Here is an 11,278-nt window from a genome sequence, read left to right on the forward strand (position 1 = left end):
GACATAAGATAATAATGTACTTCAAAATCATCAACAATATTTGTCCTCAGTACCTTACCCACTTATTGCCCCCTCTCGTGTCAACAGTGAACCCATACCACAGGTGAAGACCATTTGAACGAATCGTCCCTCCACACCACACTGATATTTACAACAGATCTTTTTTCCCTTCAGCCACGGCTGTTTGGAACACCCTTCTCTTTCTGTTCAACAGACCCAGTCTCTCAGTCAACTGAAACGCTACCTTTCCTCTACAGACACTACAGTCCCACCGTATTATTATCTGGGTAAAAGGAAAGAACAAATTATTCACTGTCGTCTGAGACTTGGTATGAGCGAATTAAACTCTGACATGTATAATAGACATATAAAGAATGACCCATCCTGTGCTTGCAGTTTTCCACAAGAGACAGCTGAGCATTTTCTGTTGCACTGCCCGAACCACAACATACAAAGAGCAAACACTATTCATAATCTCCCTCAAGAACATATCACTGTACATAACTTACTATTTGGTAACACCTCCTTTAGTCTTGAGATAAATGTCAGCATCTTTGAAACTGTTCATAAGTTTATTACTCAAAGCGAACGATTCGATCCCTAATTCAGACAATTCCCTCTTTTTGTGTATATGTATATGTGTCCATGCGTATATGTGTGTATGTGTATATATATTTATATACATATGCAAATGTATATATAGATATGTGTGTGTGTGTGGATGGGTATGTGTGTACATATACATAATTATACCCATATATGTTTGCATGCATCTAATTCAAAGGTTTATAACGATGAATAATATCCTGCCTATATGCATATATGTCAGTGTATGTACCTGAAAGAGTGCTGCCCTTTTATTTGCCAGCTCATGATATGAATACATGATGGCGTGCTTGCCCTTTTTTTTTTCCGGGACGGTTGGCCCTCGCCGCTTTGTTTGTCGGCCAAGTTAAGTCTTGCTGTGCTTGTGCCCCAGCGTTGATGCTTCTCGTTCTCTCTCTATTGACTTCTTCCTCCACCACTCGTTTTTTTTTGTTTTGTTTTTTTAAAATTCATTTTCTTCACTTTATTTATATCTCAGCTTAGTTTTGTTCAAAACTCATGTATGTTCACGTCTTCTAGTTATGATGACATCCGTCACATATTCAGTATGTACATGTGACGGGACAGGACTTTATATAAGATTTTCTTGTTGTCCTGTTCATTGATATCTGTGTTGTATTATGACATGTTCCAAATAAAATACTGTTTAAACCAAGACGAAGTTGTCATGCTGAAATAAAAGTGATACACTAAAATCTGACGTGAAGACGTATTTGTCATGCTGAAATAAACGAGCCATCTCCATTGCCTTGATTGTTAAACCAGAAAGATGCTGACAACAGACCATAATCTGTGCAAAATATCAAGACATCCGTTACGTTCTGTTCACTTCCTGTTAACAGCAACGGTTTGTCACCGCCATAATTTTACTTACTTGAAAAAAAAAGGGGGGGGCAAAAGCTACATCCACTCTGCATTTCATCCAGTTTATTTTGTGTTACATTCCTATTACTGTATTATTGTTGTCATTATGGACATGTATTAAGAAAGAAAGACGACAGTATTCATTAACCGGTAGTAGAACGACAAACACATTACGAAAGCTGAACAAACTCAAGAAAGGAGGAATGTCAGTTCGCCACTGCATTGGAAAGTGGAGGACACTCCACAGAATCTGTCATCGTTGAACACTAATTGGTTCATTTTTTTTCTGAGTGTAAAATTAACGGGATGAAGCCGTCAACAGATTTTCACGGAAAATAATATCCGTTTATTTGATGTTTTTAAAAAAATAATTAAAAAAAGAGAGAAAGAGAGAAAATTTGTAGACAAATAAATTTACATTAATGTCGGTCAGTTTGTATTTCTGCATGTGTGTATATTCGCTTACCTTCTGAAGTGTTAGAAAAATTTTGTCTTTTTTTCACTGTGAACAAATATAATAAAATGTTATTGTGTAATGGAATTTACTGCCTCACTGTACAGTATATCTGTTCGATGCCAGCTCATAGATTCATTCGTTTCCATGGGTAGTCAAAAAGAAATTTAAAAAAACAACAACAAAAAACAAATATTTAAGAAGTCCTCGATCCAAATCCAGAGAGGGATCACACCCAATAATTATATGAGTTGTTCATTTCTCACTGACCCTTGACCTGACACACCAGACCGTCTAACGGAAGACGGTCTCGTGTTTCACGAGGTATCACGGACTGTATATTTCAGGCCGTCTCTGGCGGCCGTGGAGAACCTTCCACAACTTTCCTACATCCAGATCCCATTCCGGATCATCTCCAAAATGTGATGCCTTGGTTCTTGACTGAGGACAACGTGTCAAGGGGTGTGGGGATTGGGGAGGGGGGGACTTCCACGCCTTACTGGGTCAATCTTGCTTACTGACAGTTAGGAGTGAAAACATACCTCCCTGGCGAGGGACATGATACGTTTGACGGGCGCAATAGCCGAATGGTTAAAGTGTTGGACTTTCAATCTGAAGTTCCCGGGTTCGAATCTCAGTAACGGCGCCTGGTGGGTAAAAGGTGGAGATTTTTCCGATCTCCCAGGTCAACATATATGCAGACCTGCTAGTGCCTGAACCCCCTTCATGTGTATACGGAAGCAGAAGATCAAATACGCACGTTCAAGCCCACACGTGTACATACGAGTGAACGTAGGAGTTGCAGCCCACGAACGAAGAAGAAGAAGAAGAATGATGCGTTCTCTCAACAATGGCAAGGCGCTTACCCACATAAAGAATTTAAATCCCGCTTTTTTTTCTTATACAGGCAGCCACTCCTGTTTTTCAATTTAAATAAACGTAAACAAGAAGAAATGAAACTTGAAAAATACAGCTGAGAAACCGTTATTTCACAACCAACCAGCCAACCAAGCAGCCTAACCTCCAGAAACTCCTCCCTTCCCACTCAACCCCGTGTTGTTGTTGCTGTTGAGATTTAAAACATCGATTTTAGAGATGTTTTGTGTTCCGTGTCCAGGAGCAGGCAGGGGAGATCATCCTGACTTTGGGCGAGGCGTTTGAGATCGCCTACCAGATGGCGCTGAAGGAGCGAGCCGAGGAGGAAGCGGGGGGCGTGGGCGTGGAGCGACAGGTGAGCCACAGCGACCAGGACGACACCACCTCCCAGTCCTCCAGGGCCTCCGTCAGCACCGTATAGCACAGGTACCACTGTGGGATGTATCTGTGTGATGCCTGTTGATGTGTTGTCACAACACATTTCTCTGTGTGATGCCTTGTGATGTGTTGTCACAACACATTTCTCAGTGTGATGCCTGGTGATGTGTTGTCACAACACATTTCTCTGTGTGATGCCTGTTGATGTGTTGTCACAACACATTTCTCTGTGTGATGCCTTGTGATGTGTTGTCACAACACATTTCTCAGTGTGATGCCTGGGATGTGTTGTCACAACACATTTCTCAGTGTGATGCCTGGGATGTGTTGTCACAACACATTTCTCTGTGTGATGCCTGGTGATGTGTTGTCACAACACATTTCTCAGTGTGATGCCTGGGATGTGTTGTCACAACACATTTCTCTGTGTGATGCCTGGTGATGTGTTGTCACAACACATTTCTCAGTGTGATGCCGGGTGATGTGTTGTCACAACACATTTCTCAGTGTGATGCCTGGTGATGTGTTGTCACAACACATTTCTCTGTGTGATGCCTGGTGATGTGTTGTCACAACACATTTCTTTGTGTGATGCCTCGTGATGTGTTGTCATACTTCCTGTCACAACACATTTCTTTGTGTCAATTTTGGACTTCTCCGTGAGGAGAGAGCGTTGCCCACAGTGCAGCGCCAGTTCTGTCTGCAAGTGTATTTGTTTTACTATTGAAGTGGGTTTTTCAATAGGATTTTGCCGGGTACAACCCTTATTGTTGCCATGTGTTCTTTTACTTGCGCTAAGTGCATGCTGCTCACTGGAAATTGAATAATCCGAACAATACCCCGACCATCCTTCAAGGTGAAAATCCCTGTCCGTTATCTGGGACTTGAACCATTGGACACGTGCTTCCTAGTTAGATACGTAAGGGGTTCCTTGATATGTGAAGGGTTCCTTGATGTTTCAGGGGTTCCTAGATATGTGAAGGGTTCCTTGATGCGTAAAGGGTTCTTTGATGCGTCAAGTGTTCCGTGATATGTCAAGGGTTCCATGAAATGTCGAGGGTTCCTTGATGTGTCAATGGTTCCTTGATGAGTATTTATCATTTGATTGTAGCCCTGAAATGTGTACATGTTTCTTGATACTCATTTTACGTTTCTATTGCGAGCTACATGACCACAAATGAATGTTCTCTGTATGATTGTCACACGTGTCCGACTATGACCATCAGGACAGCGGAGGAGTCATCTGCTGTCCCGACTATCTGAGCTAGAATTTGATTCTAGTGGAGAGTGCCTTGCTCATGTTACATCCCCACTCTCTCGGCCAAGGTTTTAGGACAGTCGTCGTTGGGGTAGTTCCCAAAGGCCAACTAACCCCCCAAAATCTGTAGAGATGACAGACCTGACGGGAACCCGCTTTCACTGCACATGTTCCTGCCCTCCCCCACTCGTCCCCTCACACCAGCACCATCGGCAGGCAGCACACGGGCAGTGCCGGATGTCCGTCTTGGGCACAGAGCTGGTGAAAGCTGCCATCCTCAATTCTCACCTCTAGACTGGACACAGTGTTGTATCGATCGTAATGACCCTCAGTGAAATATATCATGGAAGCTTTTTTCTGCCTTCTTGCACTTAAAGGCTTCCACGCTCGCCCCCCAACCCTTACACACATATACACACATCCGCCCCCGACAAAAAGAATCAAAGTGCAGGGGGGTTGTTGTTGTTTTAATCACATTCAATGTTTGGGGGATTGTGGGGAGTGAAGGGCAGCGCTGATGTCGTGCGGGTGACCCGCGCGCGCGCGCGCGCGCGCACACACACACACACACACACACACACACACACACACACACACAGATAATGACAGAGCAAAGAAGTCGTTTATCAGCGTTGAACAAGGTCTCATCCGTCTTGGCCAACACGGTGTGGTGTAATTGGGGGGAGAGGGGCCGGCAGCAGACTAGGACCAGATGGGGGAGGACGTTGATGTGGTGTGTGTGTGTGTGTGTGTGTGTGTGTGTGTGGGAGGGGGGCAGGGTGGGTTAGGGGGTGAGGCGCTAGTTGTGCCCCTTTGTCTGTGGGCTTCCTGTCGCCAGCCCTAACCATGGGCCCCGGCATCATCAATCTTGTGGACATTGTCCTCGTTGGGCTTCCTCCTTGGGCTGGGGGTGGGGGTGGGGGGGGGGGGGGGGTATTCCTCGTTGGTTCTTTGAAAATTTGTTTGTTTATTTTTGTAGATTCTGTAAACAGATTCTGTCGTCTTTACCCGCCTTGTTACAAAAAGAAAAAAAAAAGACAATTACGACAGCAGATGTTTTAGTAAAGTTCTGATCGAGTTTATTCTTGCAGTTACACTACAGAAGTAATTGTGATTTTTTTTTTTTACTAGCGCGCGCGCGCGCACGCACACACAGACACACACAGACACAGACACACACACACACACAGAGTCGTGTACAGATACAGGCGGGAAGTGGTGGGAGGGAGGGTGGGAAGATCAGTAGAAGTGAAGGAGGTTTCATTGTGAGTGTGGTGTTTGAAGAATCAATCTTATGTCAGGCCGTGTTTGTCCGCGGTCCCTAGTTAGTCGCTCGTTTGGCGTGGGCTGTCTGGCCCCTGGGAGGCCCTCCCCTCCCCGGCTCCGTGTTGGAGTTGTGTTTTACTGTCAGCCCTTGTAACCATTACCCGGCCCTTCCACAACAATTGGCCGGCATCTTGACCCTTGTTAGCGCCCTCGTCCAGCCCTCGCTCACATTTGCATCATTGAAAAAAACTTGTCCAGCTTTCTTGTGCTCTCCTCCTCCTCCCCCGAAGGAGAACAAATCAAGTGAGGCCATCATTGGATCGTTTAGTGTCGGGATCAGTTGGTGCTCAGTGCGTTTGATACGGGTGTTTTGCCTTTTTGTTTTGTGCTAGCCGCGCGTTTTGATTGTGCCCCGCCGTGTCAGTTCAAGTCATTGTCTGCTGGTTGATAGCCGCTGTGATTAAGGACCGCGCCACCCCCACCCCCCTACCCCCGCCCCCACCCCTTCACTACAAAAAGAAAAGAGCCTACAGCTGCCTGCGCACATTTTTCAATCTTTTTCACTACTCACCGAGCAGGCAGTACTTGCTTGCGCGCGCGCGCGCGCGCCCACACACACACACACACACACACACACACACACGAGCGCGCATAAACGCATATAGTTGATTACTGGTGATGATGTGGATATCGCCGTAATTTCGATACCACCTTGACACAACAGAAAATATAGTAATCGAAAATTGAAGGATTTCTTCAACCATTAAAATACCACCCACCCTCTCTCCTCACTTGCACAGTACTGGAAACGACGGGGTGTTGTGTCTGTCTGAGGTCCTGTGCCGTGACATTATCGGTCAGGGGTTGGACTTCTGACCCAGTGGTCACCAGTGATCAGGGTTCGAAGCCCCGTTTTGCCCTGGTGGTGTGTCCTTGGGAGGGGCACATTACTCCGCTTTCCTCACCCCACCCAGCTGTGAACGGGTACCTGACATAGGTTGGGAAGGTTAAAACGGCGGAAGGAGAGAACTGGGTCCCGCCTTCTGATGCCAATCCCCAGACACTGTGGATATGAATCCACTGCCCCGATTGCCGTAAAAGGTTATGGGATGTTTAGCCTTAACCCATTCCACCCCACAGCTACATGCCTGCTGCAACTCCCCTGGACCAGCACTACATGAGACCACTGCAGAAAAACAAACAAACAGGGTGGTTCACTAAAACAGCGAAAATCGATGGAAATTTGTTGTTTCACTCAGTCAAACAAAGCTTTGTTTTCATACTTCCGGATTTAGTAAACAGTTCGGTTTAGTGTGCCAACTGTACCAAGCAAGAATAAACGAAATTAGAATAGTGTGTTGGTACGAGAGTACTCGTACCTGGTCCACAGAGAAAGCAATCATCCGTAGTGAATCAGTCAGAGCATCACCTGTCTTCAGTCCGCATGCCTTTCCCCATCCCGTCCTGTCTGTTGATGTCTTTGTTGCTTCCCTCCCTCACCCCCCTATCCTCCCTCACTCCTCTAACGGTTATGCTTTTGTTGCAGATGGCTGCCGGGTCTGTTTTGTCTCACCAGTGATTGTGAAACTCTGTGATTATGACGTCATTTGCGGCAGTTCCTGGATACACCAGTCATCGGGGTGACCTCAGCACCGGGACACAAGCCCTGTCCCTTCCTTAACTAGTGTGACTGGAAGTCGGCATATTTTTCTTATTATTTTTTACTCTTACTTCCCCCCATCGTCTGGCGTAACTGTTTGATTGAACTTTTTTTACTTTGGTGTACAGGCACTGTACAGATGTGGAGGGTGGACAGGGGGGTACCCTATTTCCCGGCAGGAAAGAGATGACCCCTCCCCCTCCTACAGTCAACCCTACTGTTGGCGCCAGGCGTGCTGTGTTGTACACAGGCACGTTAGAGAGAGGTCTGTGTGATTGTACATAGTGACGTCTTCACTCTGCCGGCAATAACAAGCATGTCATCAGCATTTTCATGTGAACTGATTCTCCTGTACATAGAATTTCATTCTTGATTAATTACCACTCCATTAGATGTAAATCACTCCACCTGGTTTCTAACCATACGCAATAAGAGGGGTTTCTTGATCTCTGTGAATGAGTAGATTGGATCTCTCTCCCTGCAGCAACCAGCCGCAATACGTCTGTACATAGTGTGTGGACCTGCGAGTGAGGAGAGCGGTCCGTGTCTCTTTGATGTTGATAGGTTTCTTACAGTGATCTGCTTCAGCTGACAGTACCAGTCCAACCCCCTTTGTGCTGCTGATTCATGTCGCTTGTCTCCTGGTCTTCTGTCACCGTTTACTTACATTGTGTGTGTTCATAAACACTGCATAATCGTGCCATAGCATGCTGTATAAAAATGCACTTTTTTTTATATAATCAAAAAAAGCTAAAGAAAGAAGAAACACACATGTAAAGTCATCAGAAATGTTAGTCCTATCTGGTCTCAGATTGTTTCAATTCTAACCACAGGTTAATGGTGCATTCAGTTTGATTTTTCTTCAGTTTGCGATATCCTGAAAGCAATAGTGAGAGCTAGTTGGCTGGAGCGTTCCAGCTGTGCACGCTGGCCTGTATCCAGTGACAAAATAGGTCAGGCCTGTGTCCAGTGATGAGAAAGGTCAGGCCTGTATCCAGTGACGAAATAGGTCAGGCCGGTGTCCAGTCAGAAAATAGGTCAGGACTGTGTCCAGTGACGAAATAAGTCAGGACTGTCCAGTCAGGAAATAGGTCAGGCCGGTGTCCAGTCAGGAAATAGTTCAGGACTGTGTCCAGTGACGAAATAGGTCAGACCTGTGTCCAGTCAGGAAAAGGGTCAGAGTCCTGGGGGGGAGATAAGAAACGAGAGAGGCGGAGAAGTCTCCCAAAGGACGGTGTGAATAGTACAGTCCTCAGGCTGATGTTCCAGCCGTCAGAGACGAGTATCTCACGACCAGAAAACACCTCCTGTGGTGGTTTACATGAGCGAACTTGGCAGCGTTAAGTTCGCTTCTCATAAGGAATGTTCCAAGCACCACGGTAAATTCTGTATACTTGGGAACATTCTCTAAGCAAACTTAGCGCTCCAAAGATCACCTCGTGCAACCCTGCCCTGCTAAGCACGTTGATTACAATAACTGTCTCACACACAGAAAAATGCACTGGCTAGTGGTCATGTTCGACACTTGGAAATGAACTGTGAACTTTGTTGCTGCTGATAGAACCCTTGTAATTTGTTCTGTTGTTTTCTATGTTTTTATACAGTCTGCGGTGAATGGCATTCATTCAGCTGCACTTGCTAAAAAAAATTGCTTTCTCTTGGTCAAACAAACACGCACACACACAAAAAAAAGAGATACCGCCTTTCCCTTCTAACAAAGCCAGTAAAACAAGTATAGTGAATGCTTGACGAGTCTTTCATTGCTGCGCCGATTGGTTTTCGTTCTCCCTCCTGTTATGAATGCAGGTTACTAGTGTGTGCAGGTATGTTTTGTGTAGATCGTGTTAAGTGATCAATGGGGGGCATTACTGAATAAAGTTTTGTTGATTGTACCCAGGTGTTGTGTGCGCGCTATTGTACCCAGGTGTTGTGCGGGTGCTATTGTACCCGTGTGTTGTGCGTGTGCTAATGTACCCGTTTGTTGTGCTTGTGCTGTTGTACCCGTGTGTTGTGTGAGTGCTGTTGTACCCGGGTGTTGTGCGGGTGCTATTGTACCCGTGTGTCATACGGGTGCTGTTGTACCCGTGTGTTTTGTGGTTGCTATTTTGCCCGGGTGTTGGGCGGGTGCTATTGTACCCGTGTGTTGTGCGGGTGCTGTTGTGCCCGGGTGTTGTGTGGGCGGGTGCTATTGGACCTGTGTGTTGCGCGGGTGCTATTGTGTCCCGGTGTTGTGCGGATGCTATTGTACCCGTGTGTTGTGCCGGTGCTATTGTACCTGTGTGTTGTGTGGGTGCTATTGCACCCGTGAGTCATGCGGGTGCTGTTGTACCCTTGTGTTGTATGGGTGCTATTGTATTGTACACGGATGTTATGCGGGTGCTATTGTACCCGTGTGTTGTGTGGGTGCTATTGTATTGTACCGGGGTGTTGTGTGGGTGCTATTGTACCCATGTGTTGTGCGGGTGCCGGCATGTGTGAAAGGGAGAGAGAGACTTGCAGCTTGGCTGATGTGAACCACACTGCCAGACACAGACAATGGCTGACATCAGTCACCAGCATTCTCCTTGGGTATATAAAGTCCACACATACACAGCACCATACAATCACACAGTTTTAAAACAGATGCGTGTGACAACATAATTATATTCCTTATCAACTCCCAACTCCACACCATCTCTCTCTCTCTCTCTCTCTCTCTCTCTCCACACACACACACACACACACACACACACACACACATATATATATATATATATATATCTGTGAATGATATATTTATAGTTCAAAAAGAGTTTGAATGCGTGGTTGCAATAAAAGTGGCAGTGTGAATGCATGAAGAATTACTGACTGACTTCACTATGACCTTATAAATGAAAGAAAATTTCCTTGCAAACACGTAAAAACACAAGCGACAAGCACAAAGACATACCCGAACCTTCACACTGCTATCGGCGCGCACACACACATGCGCGCGTACTTGCGGATACCCCTCCCGTACCTACACACATTCTTGCGCATACTACGACCGCACCAAGTTACCGCTTGAATAAAAGCCTGGCACACACCTGTTGACATCAGTCCAGCATTAATTCAGTCAGCTGTGTTATCACTAGTCAAAGGTAGTACGTTCCTACAACCTTTCATTTAACCCACACGGGTTAAAGTTGAATGACGTGGTTTCAGTCTTCACTTTAAAATGATGTGGCTATAGTTTAAACCTTCAGTTAAAATGATTTCGTTTTAGCCTCTCAGTTTAAAAAGATTCACCATCACCCTTTAAAAAAACAAAACAAGAAAGAAACTCGCAAGCTGAAGGCACTAAGGTATAATCTGATCAAAATCACATCCGTACCCCTCCATCACCCCGGAAACGTTTCTTTTGCAAACCCATGCATGATTACAGTGAAACGAAAAGTGTTGGTGTCTTTCTGACATTTACGGTAGTATGCCTGTCTTGATATTTCATCTGTTTGCTAGCCCTTTGCTAGAAAACTTAGTATGTATTGTAGCAACGATATATATGTTTGTTTTTTTCTCTGCCGTAAGTAATTTCTGGTCAACTGTAAGCCAAAGATGATGAGGGCGTGTCCACGTGACCAGAATCGAGGCAACGAAACCAATGATAACCGCAAATATCGCTCTTACAATGTTATCTCATGAAGACAGTGTCTGGCGTGAAGAGGGTAAAGATTTTTCCCGTCCAACTTGGAAGCGGTATAGCGCCTGAGTTCCTTTCGTGTCATTGTGCACACGGTACATCAAACACTCGACTTAAAGATCCTGTAAATGAGCTCGGTGTGGGTTAAGAAAACGTAAAACCCGCAGCAGCACATATCACTCACAGCAGTCGCATCGGTATGCTGAAGATAAGCTTGAAAAACAGGAAAGAGAAGAGAATGGTGTGTGAGAGGATTAA

General features: G+C 45.5%; 1 protein-coding gene across 6 annotated transcripts in view; it reads left to right on the forward strand.

Moving 5' to 3' along the window:
- Positions 1 to 8,095, forward strand: part of LOC143301522 (uncharacterized) — a 169,358-nt gene extending 161,263 nt beyond the window's left edge. For all 6 annotated transcript variants that reach the window (XM_076615876.1, XM_076615880.1, XM_076615879.1 and 3 more), the window contains 2 exons: positions 3,042 to 3,226; positions 7,249 to 8,095. In XM_076615876.1, coding sequence (XP_076471991.1) covers positions 3,042 to 3,221 — 180 coding nt within the window. In that variant the 3' untranslated portion in view covers positions 3,222 to 3,226; positions 7,249 to 8,095. The remainder of the gene's footprint in view (positions 1 to 3,041; positions 3,227 to 7,248) is intronic.
- The last annotated feature ends 3,183 nt before the right edge of the window (positions 8,096 to 11,278 follow it).

The sequence above is a fragment of the Babylonia areolata genome, chromosome 27 (assembly GCF_041734735.1).
Source record: "Babylonia areolata isolate BAREFJ2019XMU chromosome 27, ASM4173473v1, whole genome shotgun sequence".
NCBI lineage: Eukaryota > Metazoa > Mollusca > Gastropoda > Neogastropoda > Buccinidae > Babylonia > Babylonia areolata.